At 41.5% G+C, this 14,629-nt stretch overlaps 1 protein-coding gene across 8 annotated transcripts in view; it reads left to right on the forward strand.

The window, feature by feature from the left end:
* Positions 1 to 14,629, forward strand: part of Golga1 (golgin A1) — an 86,702-nt gene that overhangs the window by 60,386 nt on the left and 11,687 nt on the right. For all 8 annotated transcript variants that reach the window (XM_004662800.2, XM_012949718.2, XM_045131220.1 and 5 more), the window contains one exon: positions 5,289 to 5,384. In XM_004662800.2, the coding sequence (XP_004662857.2) occupies positions 5,289 to 5,384 (96 nt within the window). The remainder of the gene's footprint in view (positions 1 to 5,288; positions 5,385 to 14,629) is intronic.

Here is a 14,629-nt window from a genome sequence, read left to right on the forward strand (position 1 = left end):
GGATATTCGAGGTTTTTTGTGATTCCAAATGAATTTTTGGATTTTTTTTTTTATTTCCATGAAGAATGCCTTTGGAATTTTGATGGGGATTGCATTAAATGTGTAGATTGCTTTTGGTAAGATTGCCATTTTCACAATATTGATTCTTCCAATCCAGGAACAAGGGATGTTTTTCCATTTCCTAATGTCTTCTGCAATTTCTTGCTTGAGTGTTTTAAAGTTTTCATTGTAGAGATCCTTTACTTCCTTGGTTAGGTTTATTCCAAGGTACTTTATTTTCTTTGATGCAATTATGAATGGGAGTGATTCTCTGACTTCATCCTCTGTATATTTGTTGTTAGCATATAGGAATGCTACTGATTTCTGTGTATTTATTTTGTATCCTGCTACATGGCTGTAGGTGTTTATCAGCTCTAACAGTTGGCTGGTAGAGTCTTTAGGGTTCTTTATATATAGAATAATGTCATCTGCAAATAATGATAACTTGATTTCTTCCTTTCCAATTTATATCCCTTTTATGTGCGTCTCCTGCCTTATTGCTATGGCTCAGACTTCCAGTACTATATTAAATAAAAGTGGGGACAGTGGACGACCTTGTCTTGATCCTGATTTTAATGGAAAAGCTTCCAGTTTTTCCCCATTTAGTAATATAATGGCTGTAGGCTTGTCATAAATAGCCTTTATTCTATTGAGATATGTTCTTTCTATTCCCAGTCTCTGTAGGACTTTTTTTTTTTTTTTTTTTTTTTTTTGAGGTAGGGTCTCACTCTAGCCCAGGCTGACCTGGATTTCACTATGGAGTCTCAGGGTGGCCTTGAACTCACGGCGATCCTCCTACCTCTGCCTTCTGAGTTCTGGGATTAAAGGCGTGCGCCACCACGCCTAGCACTCTGTATGACTTTTATCATGAAGGGATGTTAGATTTTGTCAAACGCTTTCTCTGTGTCTAATGAGATGATCATATGATTTTTGTCCTTCAGTCCATTTATATAATGTATTACATTTATCAATTTGTGTATGTGGAACCATCCCTGCATCTCTGGGATAAAGCCCACTTGGTCAGGCTGAATGATCTTGCTGATATATTCTTGTAATCTGTTTGCCAATATTTTGTTCAGATTTTTTGCATCTATGTTTATGGGGGAGATTAGTCTGTAATTTTCTTTGTTTGTTCTATCTTTGCCTGGTTTAGGTATCAGGGTGATGCTGGCTTTATAGAAGGAATTTGGTCGGATTCCTTCTTTTTTCTATTTTGTGGAAAAGCTTAAGAAGCAATGGTGTTAGTTCTTCCCTGAAGGTCTGGTAAAATTCAGCAGTGAATCCATCTAGGCCTGGACTTTTTCTAGTTGGGTGATAACTGCTTGGATCTCCATGCTTGTTATAGGTCTATTTAAGTGATTAATCTCATGCTGATTTAATTTAGGTAGGTCATATAAATCAAGGAAATCATCCATTTCTTTCAGATTTTCATACTTTGTGGAGTATATGCTTTTATAGTATGTCCCTGTGATTTTATGAATTTCTCTGGCATCTGTTGTGATGTTGCCTTTTTCATATCTAATTTTATTAATTTGTGTCTCTTCTCTCTTTCTTTTGGTCAGATTTGCTAAGGGTTTATCAATCTTGTTTATCCTTTCAAAGAACCAACTGTTTGGGCTGGAGAGATGGCTTAGCGGTTAAGCTCTTGCCTGTGAAGCCTAAGGACCCCGGTTCGAGGCTCGGTTCCCCAGGTTCCACGTTAGCCAGATGCACAAGGGGGCGCACACATCTGGAGTTCATTTGCAGAGGCTGGAAGCCCTGGCGCGCCCATTCTCTCTCTCCCTCTATCTGTCTTTCTCTCTGTGTCTGTCGCTCTCAAATAAGTAAATAAAAAATTTAAAAAAAAAAAAAGGTGTGTGCCAACACGCCCGGCTATTTTTAAAAAAAAAAAAGAACCAACTGTTTGTTTCGTTGATTCTTTGGATTGTTTTTGTGGGGTTTTTTTTGTTGTTGTTGTTGTTTCTATTTCATTAATTTCTGCCCTAATCTTTATTATTTCTTCCTGTCTACTGATTTTTGGTCTGCCTTGTTCTTCTTTTTCCAAGGCTTTAAGGTGAAGCATTATGTCGTTTACTTGCGACTTTTCTAATTTCTTAATATAGACACTTAAAGCTATAAATTTACCTCTTAGAACTGCCTTCATTGTGTCCCAGAGCTTTGGTATGTTGTGTTCTCATTGTCGTTTGACTCTATGAATTTTTTGATTTCCTTCTTGATTTCTTCATTGACCCACTCATCATTTAGTAGTGTATTGTTTAGTTTCTATGATTTTGTGTATGCTCTATAGCTTTTCTTGCTGTTGATTTGTAGTTTGATTCTATTGTGATCAGATAGAATGCAAGGAATTATTTCAATTTTCCTGTATTTGTTAAGATTTGCTTTGTGTCCTAATATATGGTCTATTAGAGAATGTTCCATGTGCTGCTGAAAAGAATGTATATTCTGCAGCCTTTGGATGAAATGTCCTGTATATATCTGTTAGGTCCATTCTTTCTATGACCTCATTTAGTCCATATGTCTCTCTGTTTACTTTTTCCCGGGATGACCTGTCAATTGATGAGAGTGGGGTGTTGAAGTCACTCACTACTACTGTGTTTGGTGTTATCGGTGAGCTTAGTTCTAATAGCTTTTGTTTGATGAATTTGGGGGCCCTCATGTTAGGTGCATATATGTTTAGGATTGCAATGTCCTCCTCTTGGAGGGTGCCTTTAATAAATATATAGTGATCTTCCTTATGTTTCTTAACTAATGTTGGACTGAAGTCTACCTTGTCACATATTAGGATAGCAACCCCTGCTTATTTTCTTTTAGGCCCATTTGCTTAAAACACCATTTTCTAATCTTTCACCCTAAGATAATATCCATCCTTTGTAGAAAGGTGGGTTTCTTGTAGACAACAAATTGTAGGATCCTGCTTCTTAACCCAGTCTACATACCTATGTCTTTTCGTTGGGGCATCGAGGCCATTGATATTAAGATATATTATTGAAAGGTATGTGTTTATGTTTGCCTTTGTTTTTTGTTTTTTAGTTCCCATTCTACCTTTGCTCTCTTGTGTTAACTAGTATTTGAGTATTGTTTGTTTTTTCCAGGTTTCTTATATGTGTGTTTTTCTTTCTCTTCAGCATGGAGGATTCCTTCAAGTATTTTCTGTAGAGCTGGTTTTGCCTTCAGATACTCCTTTAGCTTGCTTTTGTCGTGGAATGTCCTTATTTCTCCGTCTATTTGAATGGATAGTTTTGCAGGATAAAGTAACCTTGGTTGACAGTTGCTATCTTTCAGGACTTGGAATACATCACTCCACACCCTTCTGGCTTTTAAAGTTAGTGTTGAGTAATCTGCTGTAATCCTGATAGGCTTGCCTTTGTAGGTAACTTAATTTTTCTCTCTGACTGCTTTCAATATTTTTTTCTTTGCTTTGTGTGTTTGGTAGTTGGATTATAATATGGCAAGGAGAGGTTCTTTCCAGGTTTTGTCTGGCTTTAAAGGCTTCCTGTATGTGCATTGGCACCTCTTTTCCAATTTGGGGGAAGTTTCCTTCTACGATTTTGTTGAAGACGCCTACTATGCCTGTGGAGTGGAATTCTTCTTCTAATATGCCCTGAATTCTTATATTTGATCTTTTCATAGTATCCCGAATATCTTGAAATTCCCACTCATACTTTTCTGTTAGTTTGTCTTTCTCTTTGTTGGACTGTATTAGATCTGCCACCTGGTCTTCTAGCTTAGATATTCTGTCGTCTCCTTCATCCATTCTACTGGTGAGATTTTCTACAGAGTTTTTTATTTCATTAATTGTGTTCTTCATTGCTAGTAATTCTGACTGATTTTTCTTTATTATTTCTATTTCCTTATTTATGTCTAGTATTAACTTCTTTATTTCATTAAATTGGTGTCCTGTGTTTTCTTTGATTCCTTTGATTTCCTCTCTCATTCCTTTGATTTCTTCTTTAACTTCTTTGAGCATATTTATAATCATTCTTTTGAAATCTTTCTCAGGCATTTCCTCTAACTTGTTCTCACTGGAGGTCATTTCTGTTGTATTAATACTTTTTGGTGGATTTATATTGTCTTGATTTTTGGTGTTTCTTGTGTTACAATGTATATATTTTTGCATCCTCTATTCCTGCTTGGGTCCCACTGTCAGTTCAAGTTGGTGTGGCCGGGTCCCTGGACCGCTGCTCTGGTCGTTGTAGCTGGGCACTGGCGGTGGGGGAGGCGAGGCTGCCGATGCTGCTCTAGTTCTCTCACTGTTCCACGTGTTCTTCTACCTTGTGATCTGCTCCTCCGTTGTTCACTGCTGCTCACCCTTCATGTTTCTTGAGTTTGCGGAGAGCTCTGGTGTGAGTGGAAGCTTCTCTCACTTGGCTTTTCCTGTGGCTGAAACTGAGCCTAGTGGCTTTCTGGTGCGCCAATGCTGCCACTGCAGTTGGCTGACCTGCTGTAGCTGCTTTTGCTGTCCTAAGCGGGCTGTGGATGCTCTGTATCTCTGCTACTTCTCACCTGGCATTTCAATTTCCTATACACCTCACTTTTTAGCAAAAGTGTGTATTTTGCTGAGGTTTTATTTTTATTTTTTGGCTTTTAACCCCCTAGGCTGCTTTGGCGTGGTACCTACGCTGCCATCTTTACCAGAAGTCTATTTTTTTAATTTTTGAGAGAGAGACAGAATTGGCATGCCAGGGCCTTTCAGCTGTTGTGAGCAAACTCCAGATGCATGTGTGACATTGCATTCTTGTGTCACTGTGCATCTGGCTACATGGGACCTGGAGGTTTGAACATGTGTTCTTGGGCTTCAAAAGCAAGTTCCTCGCTACTAAGCCATCTCTCCAGCCTGTAACGTATATTTTTATTGGTGGGAGTGGTGGTGCACACCTTTAATCCCAGCATTTGGGAGGCAGAGGTAGGAGGACCTCTGAGAGTTAGTTTGAGCCCACCCAAGACTACATAGTGAATTCCAGGACAGCCTGAGCTAGAGTGAAACCCTACCTCATAAAAAACAAAACAAACAAACAAAAAATGTATTTATTTATTTCTAAGCAGAGAAAGAAAATATGGACATAGCAGGCAGGGCCCCTGTCTGGTGCAGAAGAGCTCCAGACGCATGTACTACTTTGTGCATCAGGCTTTATATGGGTACTGGGAAATCTAACCTGGGCTAACAGGTTTTGCAAGCAAGTGCCCTTAGCCACTGAACCATCTCCCCAGCCCTAAGACCTTTTCTTACATGTGTTCTTCTCAATTTGCAGCAACAGCTGGAGCAAGAAAATGCAGCCCTTAAAGAAAGCAGAAGTGAATGTGAGCATGCTTTACAATATCACCAATTAGAACTAAGGAAACTAAAGGTATTTAATATTATCTAATATAGTCAAAAAAATTTTTTGCAAAAGTTCCTGTTATGTGTGTGTTTAGAGCAGAAAAGTGAGTTTCATACATGTAGGAGAAAAGAGTGGAAACAGCACTTGTTCAGTACTTCTGTTTAACAGCTCTTGAGAAGGTTTACCTCACAAGTCTCAGGGATCCAAGATGTCGGGAGAATTGTGTCCTAGACAGTTAATGCCATTGAAGTTCTGAGTGCATATGCATTGCCAAAGTGCTGTAGAGTGGTGCTGGGATAACTTAGTTTTGCACTCCACCACAGAGGCCCAGTCTTCTCTGTGTTCTTATCAACAGCTGCCTGAAATTATGCTGGTATGCTGAAATTATGCTGCCTTGTTTTTTCAGTGGAATAAGTAAAGTAAGACCTTTTTGTCAGGGACAGAAACGAAGAAACAGTTTTGCTGGGTTGTTGTCCTTTTCCTTCTGTGAACTTGGTGGTTTTATCAGATCTTACCCCTGTCATTCCCTGGACATAACTGCATGTGCATGTCCACTTTCTTATAAACCTCTAGGCTCCCAAGGCCCTTAACAGCACCTTTGGGTGGTGAGTCATTGCATTATTTTCCCAGCTTGGTCCTGTCACCAAGTCTTTGCAGACCATCTTCTCTGAGAACATCTGTGGCTTGGTGTCTGCTTCTTATAATCTCCCAGTGATGTAATCTGATGAGCTGCTTCAGCACTAGTGTAATGGTGCTCCTTCATAGGAAACATGTACCTTGGAATCAGTTGGGGTTTTGGGGTTTTGTTTTTTTTTTTTTTTTACCTGGAACTCACTCTGTAGTCCTAGGCTGGCCTTGAACTCATGGCACGATCCTCCTACCTCTGCTTCCCAGGTCCTGGGATTAAAGACATGTACCACCATGCCCGGCTCAGTTGAGTGTTTTGGTTGGTTTGTTTTTTGAGGTAGGACCTTGCTCAGGCTGACCTGAAATTCACTATGTAGTATCAGGCTGGCCTCAAACTCACAACATTCTCCTACCTCTATTTAATCCAGAATGCTGGGATTGAAGCATGTGCCACCATATCTGGCTTGTTTTTGACACTAGGCATCAGACCCAGGGGCTTGTGCATGTTAGACAGATGCCCTAGCATTGAGCTATAGCTCTGTCCCTTTTTGTATTTTTTATTTTGAGATCTCACTGAGTTATTCATGCTGGTCGTAAACTTTCAGTCTTTCTGCTTCACACTTCCAGGAAACTTGGATTATAGGCCTACACCTTCAGGCCTGGATTTGAGTCAGATACACACATACACACACAATTTTTTTTATTGAGAATTATAGAACATATAACAAACTGGTCATATTCTCATCTGGTTATACTCTTATGTTTGCTTAACCCTGCCCCCATGCCACTGAGGGCCTCCTCAGTGGGGTTATCAATAATTACTGTGAGGTCATGAGTGCACTGGTTAGTCTCTGTGGGGGTGCAATACCTCTGAGTACACCTTCCCACCCTGTGGCTCTTACATTTTTTCCACGTCCTCTTCCTCAGTATTCCCAGAGCCTTGGAGGGCTTACTGTAAGTCTCCTTTAGTGTTAAGCTCTCTGCTCCTCTGAATTTCTGCTTTGATGGGTTCTTTTTATTTAAATGTTACTTATTTATTTATTTGCAAGCAGAGAGAGAATGAGAGAAGGAATGGGTGTACCAGGGCTTCTTGCCACTGCAAACAAACTCCAAATGCATGCACCACTTTGTGCATCTGGCTTGATGTAGAACCTGGGGTTTCAAACCCAGGCTGCCTGACTTTGCAAGCAAGCATATTTTACCAGTGAGTGATCCCTCCAGCCCCTTTGATGAGTGTTGAGTCTCATCAGTATCTACCACCAATCTCCCTGGAGTTGATTCTCAGGCTAGTGCTGAGAGTACCACTCATGTGTAATCCTCCACTTCCTCTGATATTTCCTGGGCCTGGCAATTGTGATAGAGATAACTTGTATTAGGCAGTTGGCTACCTTTTCTTGTCATACTGATGAGTCCTGGGTCTCTCTATTATTTGCTACTACCTGTAAAAAGCAGATTCTCTAGCCAAGAGTGAAATCAGCATGGCTCAAAAGGGATAAACACAGATATTCAGAAGAATTTTAATTTAATTTATATATATTATAACAGGTTATGTTCTTATCCCCTCACCCCTGCTCCCATTTCCTTGGAGCCCTCCACAGTGTTCCCTGAGCCTTAGCAGGCCTATTGGCAATCTGATTTAGTGATAATCAGATTTTCTTCTTATGTGCGAACAGAGAAAGATGATAGATGGTTGGATAGATGGTTGGGTGGATGATAGCCGAAAAGGAAAGAAAGAGCTCCAGGACATTAACTGCTGCAAACAAACTCCAGATGCATGTGCCACTTTATGCATCTCGCTTTATAGGGGTACTAGTGACTTGAACCTGGGCCATCAGGCTTTACAAGCAAAGGGCCTTTGACTACTAAGCCATCTCTCCAGCCCTATAAAACTCTTCGGTGGGAATATTCTCCTTCTAGCCAAAGAACAGCAGAAACTTTTCTCTAGGGTCAACCACCTTTCAAGCCATAGGCTTTCTGATTTTGGTCTCAATACAAGGTATAAATTCCCTCCCACTGTGCAGGCCTCATATCTAATCATAGAGTGGTTGATTACCCCCATAGCCTGTGTGCCACTGTTGCAGCAGTGTATACATCTTGCCTGGCTTAGTTGATTTTGTAGCTTGCAAAATCCACTGTTTATTCATGTTGCTGACCTTTATCCTCCCTCACACTGTATAGCACTTTTGGGAGCTATCCAGTAGGGAGTTGGCTTCCATCTCTGTTCCAGCATGCTCTCTCAATATCTATGACTGCAGCCTGCAAACAATTGAGTGCCTATAAGTGCCAGGCACCATGGGGTGAGATGTCAGTGAATAAGACAGACAGTTCCTCTTCCATGAAACTTATAACAAGAAACAATAAACAAGTTGCAAATAGTAGCAAATGCTATGGAGAAAACAAAGCAGTGTGAAGGACAGAGGAGGGAATGAAAGGCACATTTCAGTGGAGAGGTTGGTAAGTCGTGAGAGGAGACTGGCAATAGGTATTTGGGGAAGGAATTTTCCAGACAAAAATAACAAATGTAAAGGCTGTGAAGCCAAAGAAAGCTTGTTCAAAGAGTAGCAGTTAGGCCAGTGTGGCCACAGCTCAGTGGCAGAAAGCAGAGGCTGTCAGTGAGGGGCTCAGCAGGGAAGACCATTGTAGGGATTAGGCAGAAACATTTGAGAGGTTTGGAAAAAATTTCTGTGGCTCCTCATGGAGAAATTTCTGTGATGAAGGCAGACAGAGCAGGAAGACTTTAGTAACACAGGCTGGGGATGATGACTATGTTTGTGGAGTGTTTAGAACGACATTCAAATTCAAGGTGAATGTAGCCATGTGGCTTTGAAGATTTGCCACCAAAGGGAACAAGAGAGACAACTGATTTGACACTGAAGGGAACAAGCAGATGATTCCTAGGTTTGAGTTGTGGAACTCAGAGTTTCTCTGCCTCTGCACTGTTGCCATTTGAAGCTGATGTTTCTTTGTTGTGGAACACTGGGCTGCATATGTGCAATGTGGGCTCTTCAGCATCTTGCTTTCTACCCTAGCCTCCACCCATGACAATCAGAAATGTCTAGACATTGTCATATGTCTTTTAGAGGATGAAATTGTACCTGCACAGAGAAGCACTATAAATGAAGAGCGGTACCATTCATAGGTATCTGGAACATACCTAGGAGTCTTCCTGCCAATAAGTCTGGAAGTCAGAGCAGAGAGGCTCAGTGTAGATGTATAAATTAGAAAAAGATCAGCAGTAACACATAAGTAGCATTTACATCTAAAGACCATGAAATGAGTACAAGTAAAGAAGCAGGCCAAAGGTGAAGGCCAGGGTCATGCCAACATGCTAAGGTTCAGAACAGTTGGAGGGGAGGAACCAACAGAGAAAATTCCAAGAGAGCTACAAATATAATAATAATAAAGCCAGGAAGCCAGGCATGGTGGCACATACCTTTAATCATTCCAGCACTCAGGAGACAGAGGTAGGAGAATTCCTGTGAGTTTGAGGCCACCCTGAGATTACGTAGGGAATTCCAGGTCAGCCTGGGCTAGAGTGAGACCCTACCTCAAAAAATAAATAAATAAAAATAAAACCAGGAGAGTATTTAAGGTAAATATTGCTAGGCATGAATTTCAGGTCAGCCTGGACAAGAGGCAAACCCAACCTCAATAAATCATTAAAAAAAAAAAAAAAAAGTCAAGTCTGGGAGTGTAACTCGGTGGTATAGCATGTACTTAGCATACATGAAGCATAAAAATATAACATGGAATCATAAACCAAATTTAACTGGAATGGCTATATGTAGAACTAAAGCAGACTTCAACCAAAACATGCATTAATGTTAATGAAAAACAATTCTTGGTCGGGAATGGTGATGCACGCCTTTAATCTCAGCACTTGAGAGGCAGAGGTAGGAGGATTGACATGAGTTCAAGGCCACCCTGAGACTACAGAGTGAATTCCAGGTCAGCTTGGGCTACAGCAAGACCCTACCTTGAAAAACCAAAAAAGAAAAAAAAGAGAGAGAAAGAAAATATATAAGCTGGAAAAAAAAATGTATATATACATACATGCATACACATACATAAAATCTGGGCATGGTGGCACATGCCTATAACCCAAGCACTTAGGAGGCAGAGGAAGGAGGATTGCCAAAAGTTCAAAGCCAGCCTGGACTACAAAGTGATATCCTGTCTCAAAAAAAAAAAAAGGGGGCTGGGGCGATGGCTTAGCGCTTAAGCGCTTGCCTGTAAAGCCAAAGCACCCAGGTTCGATTCCCTAGGACCCATGTAACCCATATGCACAAAGTGTCACATGTGTCTGAAATTCATTTGCAGTGGCTTGGAGGTACATCCATTCTCTCTTTCTATCTGCCTCTTTCTCTCTTTCTCTCTCTTTCTCTCTCTCAAATAAATAATAAATAAATAAATAATAAAAATAATAATAATAAAAATTCTTTAAAAAGTAAAAAGTCAGGCTGGAGGGATGGCTTAGCAGTTAAGGCGTTTGCCTGCAAAGCCAAAGGACCCAGGTTCAATTCCCCAGGACTCATGTTAGATACACAAGGGGGCACACATTGCTGGAGTTTGTTTGCAGTGGCTGGAGGCCCTGGCACACCATTCTCTTTCTCTCTCTCTCCCCCTCTTTCTCTGCTAAATAAATTAATTAAAATATAAAAAAATACATAAATTCATCCTTAAATAAATAAATAAAACATATAAAAATGAATAGACATCAAAATAAAAGAGAGACTGAGATGGGGAGGGGATATGATGGAGAATGGAATTTCAAAGGGGAAAGTGGGGGGGGGAGGGAGAGTATTACCATGGGGTATTTTTTATAATCATGGAAAATGTTAATAAAAATTGAGAATAACAAAATAAAGGTAATGATAGGAGAATTTTTAAAAATGAATAAACTCAGGCACATGTCTTTAATCCCAATTCTCAATAGGCAGGGATAGGTGGGTTGATATGAGTTGGAGGCCAGCCTGGAACTACAGAGTGAGTTCTAGGTCAGCCTAGGCTAAAGTAATAGCCCTATCTCTAAAGGAAGAAAAAAAAAAACAACAACAACAACACTCCAGGTGAGGATAATCAAAAACAAAAGAGCTGGACATGGTGGTACACGCTCTTAATCCCAGCACTCAGGAGGCAGAGGTAGGAGGATCACCATGAGTTCAAGGCCAACTTGAGAGGAGAGATGCTAATTACTGCTGATATCTAGAAGGGCAGAAGGCAGAAACATGTCCAAGAAACTAAGAAGTGTTGAGATTAAGGTCATGTGTCACCATGCCCGGCAGATTCATTTATTTTTGCCTACTTGTTCTTTGGCTCCTGAAGGGAGGCTAACAGATCTTTAGCTATGACTGGGTCTGTCTTATCTCTTCTTCTCAGTACTTCTGCCAGTCTTTGTGTGTTTTAAAACAGTATAATCTGGGCTGGAGAGATGGCTCAGTCAATGGTTAAGGTGCTTGCTTGTCAAGCCTAATAATACAGGTTCAATTCTCACCTTGTGCACCTGGCTTTACATGGGTGCTAGGGAATTGAACCTGGGTCCATAGACTTCACAGGCAAGCAACTTAACCATTAAGCCATCTCTTCAGCCCAATTATTATTTATTATATTTAAGAGAGAGAGGCAGACAGAGAGACAATGAGCATGCCATGGCCTTCAGCTGTTACAAATGAACTTCAGAAACATGTGCCATCTTGTGTATCTGGCTTACGTGGGTCCTGGGGAATCAAACCTGGGTCCTTTGGCTTTGCAGGCACGCATCTTAACCACAAAGCCATCTCTCCAGACCCCATTTTTTTTTTTTTGTTTATTTTTATTTATGTGAGAGCAACAGAGAGAGAGAGAGAGAATGGGCGCGCCAGGGCCTCCAGCTGCTACAAACGTACTCCAGACGTGTGCACCCCCTTGTGCATCTGGCTAATGTGGGTCCTGGGGAATTGAGCCTTGAACCAGGGTCATTAGGCTTCACAGGCAAGCACTTAACCACTAAGCCATCTCTTCAGCCCCAGACCTCAATTTTTTATTTCTTTTTAAAAGTATTTCATTTTTATATATTAGAGGGAAAGGGAGATAAATGAGTACTCCAGGGCCTCTAGCCACTACAAATGAACTCCCAGATACGTGTGCCACCTTATGCATCTGGCTTATGTGGCTCTGGGGGATTAATCCTGGGTCCTTAGGCTTCGTAGGCAAGTGCCTTAACTTCTAAGCCATCTATTTAGCCCCAGTTCTTTATTTCTTAAAACAACTGTTCCCTGAGCACCTCCCCCCACTGGACTCGAGGTGTACAGAGCTGCCACATGTGAGTGGTCTGATGGCTTCTACAAGTTACCTGTGCTTACTTCTGCAGTGAACCTAGGTGGGAAGTATGACTCTGTGCCACAAATAGACTTCCTCTGTGTACCAGCCTAGCCCCTCGCTACCTGAAATCCAGCCTCTCTCTGTGTGATGCCTCCCTTCCTCTCTCTCCCCCCCGCCCTTTCTCTCAGTACTGGGGCCCTATCCCAAAGCCGCCCATATTCCAGTCAAGTATTCTATGGAGCTTTCCCCAGCCCTATTTATCTATTTGGGGGGATTGTGTGTGTGTGTGTGTGTGTGTGTGTGTGTGTGTGTGTGTGTGTGTGTGTGTGTTTTGAGTCAGGGTCTCACTATAACCCAGGCTAACCTAGAACTCATTGTATAGCCTAGACTGACCTCTCATTCTTGGTAATCCTCCTAACTTGGCCTCCAAAGGTGTGCACTACCATACTCAGCTTTTTTAAATTTCTATATTTTTTATATTTAAATTTTATTTATTTATTTGAGGAGAGAGAGACAGAGAATGGGCACATCAGGGCCTCCAGCCACCGCAAATGAACTCCAGACTCATGTTCCCCCTTGTGCATCTGGCTTATGTGGGTCCTGGGGAATTGAACCTGGGTCCTTTGGTTTTGCAGGCAGACACCTTATCCGCTAAGCCATCTCTCCAGCCCCTGTTTGTTATTTTGAAACATCTTGCTATATAGCTCAAACTGGCCTGGAACATGGAATCTGTCTGCCACAACCTCCCAAGTGTGTATGTCACTGTACCTGGCCCATTTTCCCTTTTCAAAATGAAGGTGGTAACTCGACCTGAATATTACTCTAGGAGTCAAACTTGCCACAGATGTTATGTTGTTAAGGCCCATTTCCCAACATGGAGGTACCATTAGTCTCCTTCCCATATCAGCCTACCTTCTTAGTTTCTTGGACATGTTTCTGCCTTCTGCCCTTCTAGATATCAGCAGTCACTAGCATCTCTCCTAAACTTTCCACCAAAAAGGTTCTTGAGCATCTCTCCTAAACTTCCTACTGAAAAGGTTCTTGTCTCAACCAAGCCAGAAGCTCTCACTCCTTCTCCTATACCAAAAGAGCTGCTTCCTAACCACACATTGGGCAGTAGCAGATGGTTAAAGGACTCTAGCAAGGAGTGTTGGCCAGAATCCTGCCTTCAGCTTCTCTAGTTTAGGCACCAGGTTATCCTTATTTGCCAAAACTGGACTCAGTCTGAGAGCAATTGTGGTAATTCCAGGTAGGGTCCAATGTGCACTGGTCCTGAGTCTGACCCATGAAGCCTTGGGTAGTTCACAGACCCAGAAAGATTGGTGAATTAGCTGGGTGTGGTGGCACACTAATCCCAGCACTCGGGAGGCAGAGGTAGTAGGATCACCCTCAGTTCGAGGCCACCCTGAGATTACATAGTGAATTCCAGGTGAGCCTAGACTAGAGTAAGACCCTGCCTGAAAAAGCCAAGAAAAAAAGACTGGTGGATCTGTGTGTGTGTGTGTGTGTGTGTGTGTGTGTGTGTGTGATCTATTGCTGTCCCCTTCAGGATAGCTAATTTTCTCTATTTTGTAAACTATATCCTCTGGATAGGGTTGGAGGATCATCATCACAGCTCAAGCACTCAATCTGACTCTACCACCTACTAGCTCTGGGCTCTGTAGCAAATCACTAAACCTCTGTAAGCTTCAGCTTTTACTCCTATAACATTGGCTCATGTTAATACGTCAGCAACATTTTGCTCTATTAAAACTCAATAATTAGGCTGGAGAGATGGCTTAATGGTCAAGACACTTGCCTACAAGGCCTAAGGACCCTGGTTCAACTCCACAGTGCCCATATAAGCCAAATGCACAAGAGACTCTCTTATAAAGTGTGGCCCCCCTGTTGGGCTTCAGGAAGGATATAACACCATGTGTCTGGCATTTGTTTGCAGAGGCCCTGGAATGCCCATTTTCTCTCTGCCGCTTTATCTCTCAAATAAATAAACATTAAAAAAAAAAAACAATTCAGTAATTGAGGCCAGAGAGATGACTCAATGGTTAAGGCACTTGTCTGCAAAGCCTAGGAAGCTGGGTTCGATTCCCCAGCACCCATGTAAAGCTAGATACACAATATTGTGTGTGCATCTGGAGTTCATTTGCATTGGCTAGAGGGCATGACATGCCCTTTCTAACTGTCTCTTCTCTCTCTCTCTCTGATATAAATAAATAAATTATATATACATATCTATCTATCTATCTATCTATATAGATATAGATATAGATATAGATATATTTAAAACACTCTATAATGAAGGCCAGGTGTGATAACACATGCCTTTAATCACAGTACTCAGGAGGCAG

This window comes from Jaculus jaculus, chromosome 1, assembly GCF_020740685.1.
Source record: "Jaculus jaculus isolate mJacJac1 chromosome 1, mJacJac1.mat.Y.cur, whole genome shotgun sequence".
Lineage (NCBI taxonomy): Eukaryota > Metazoa > Chordata > Mammalia > Rodentia > Dipodidae > Jaculus > Jaculus jaculus.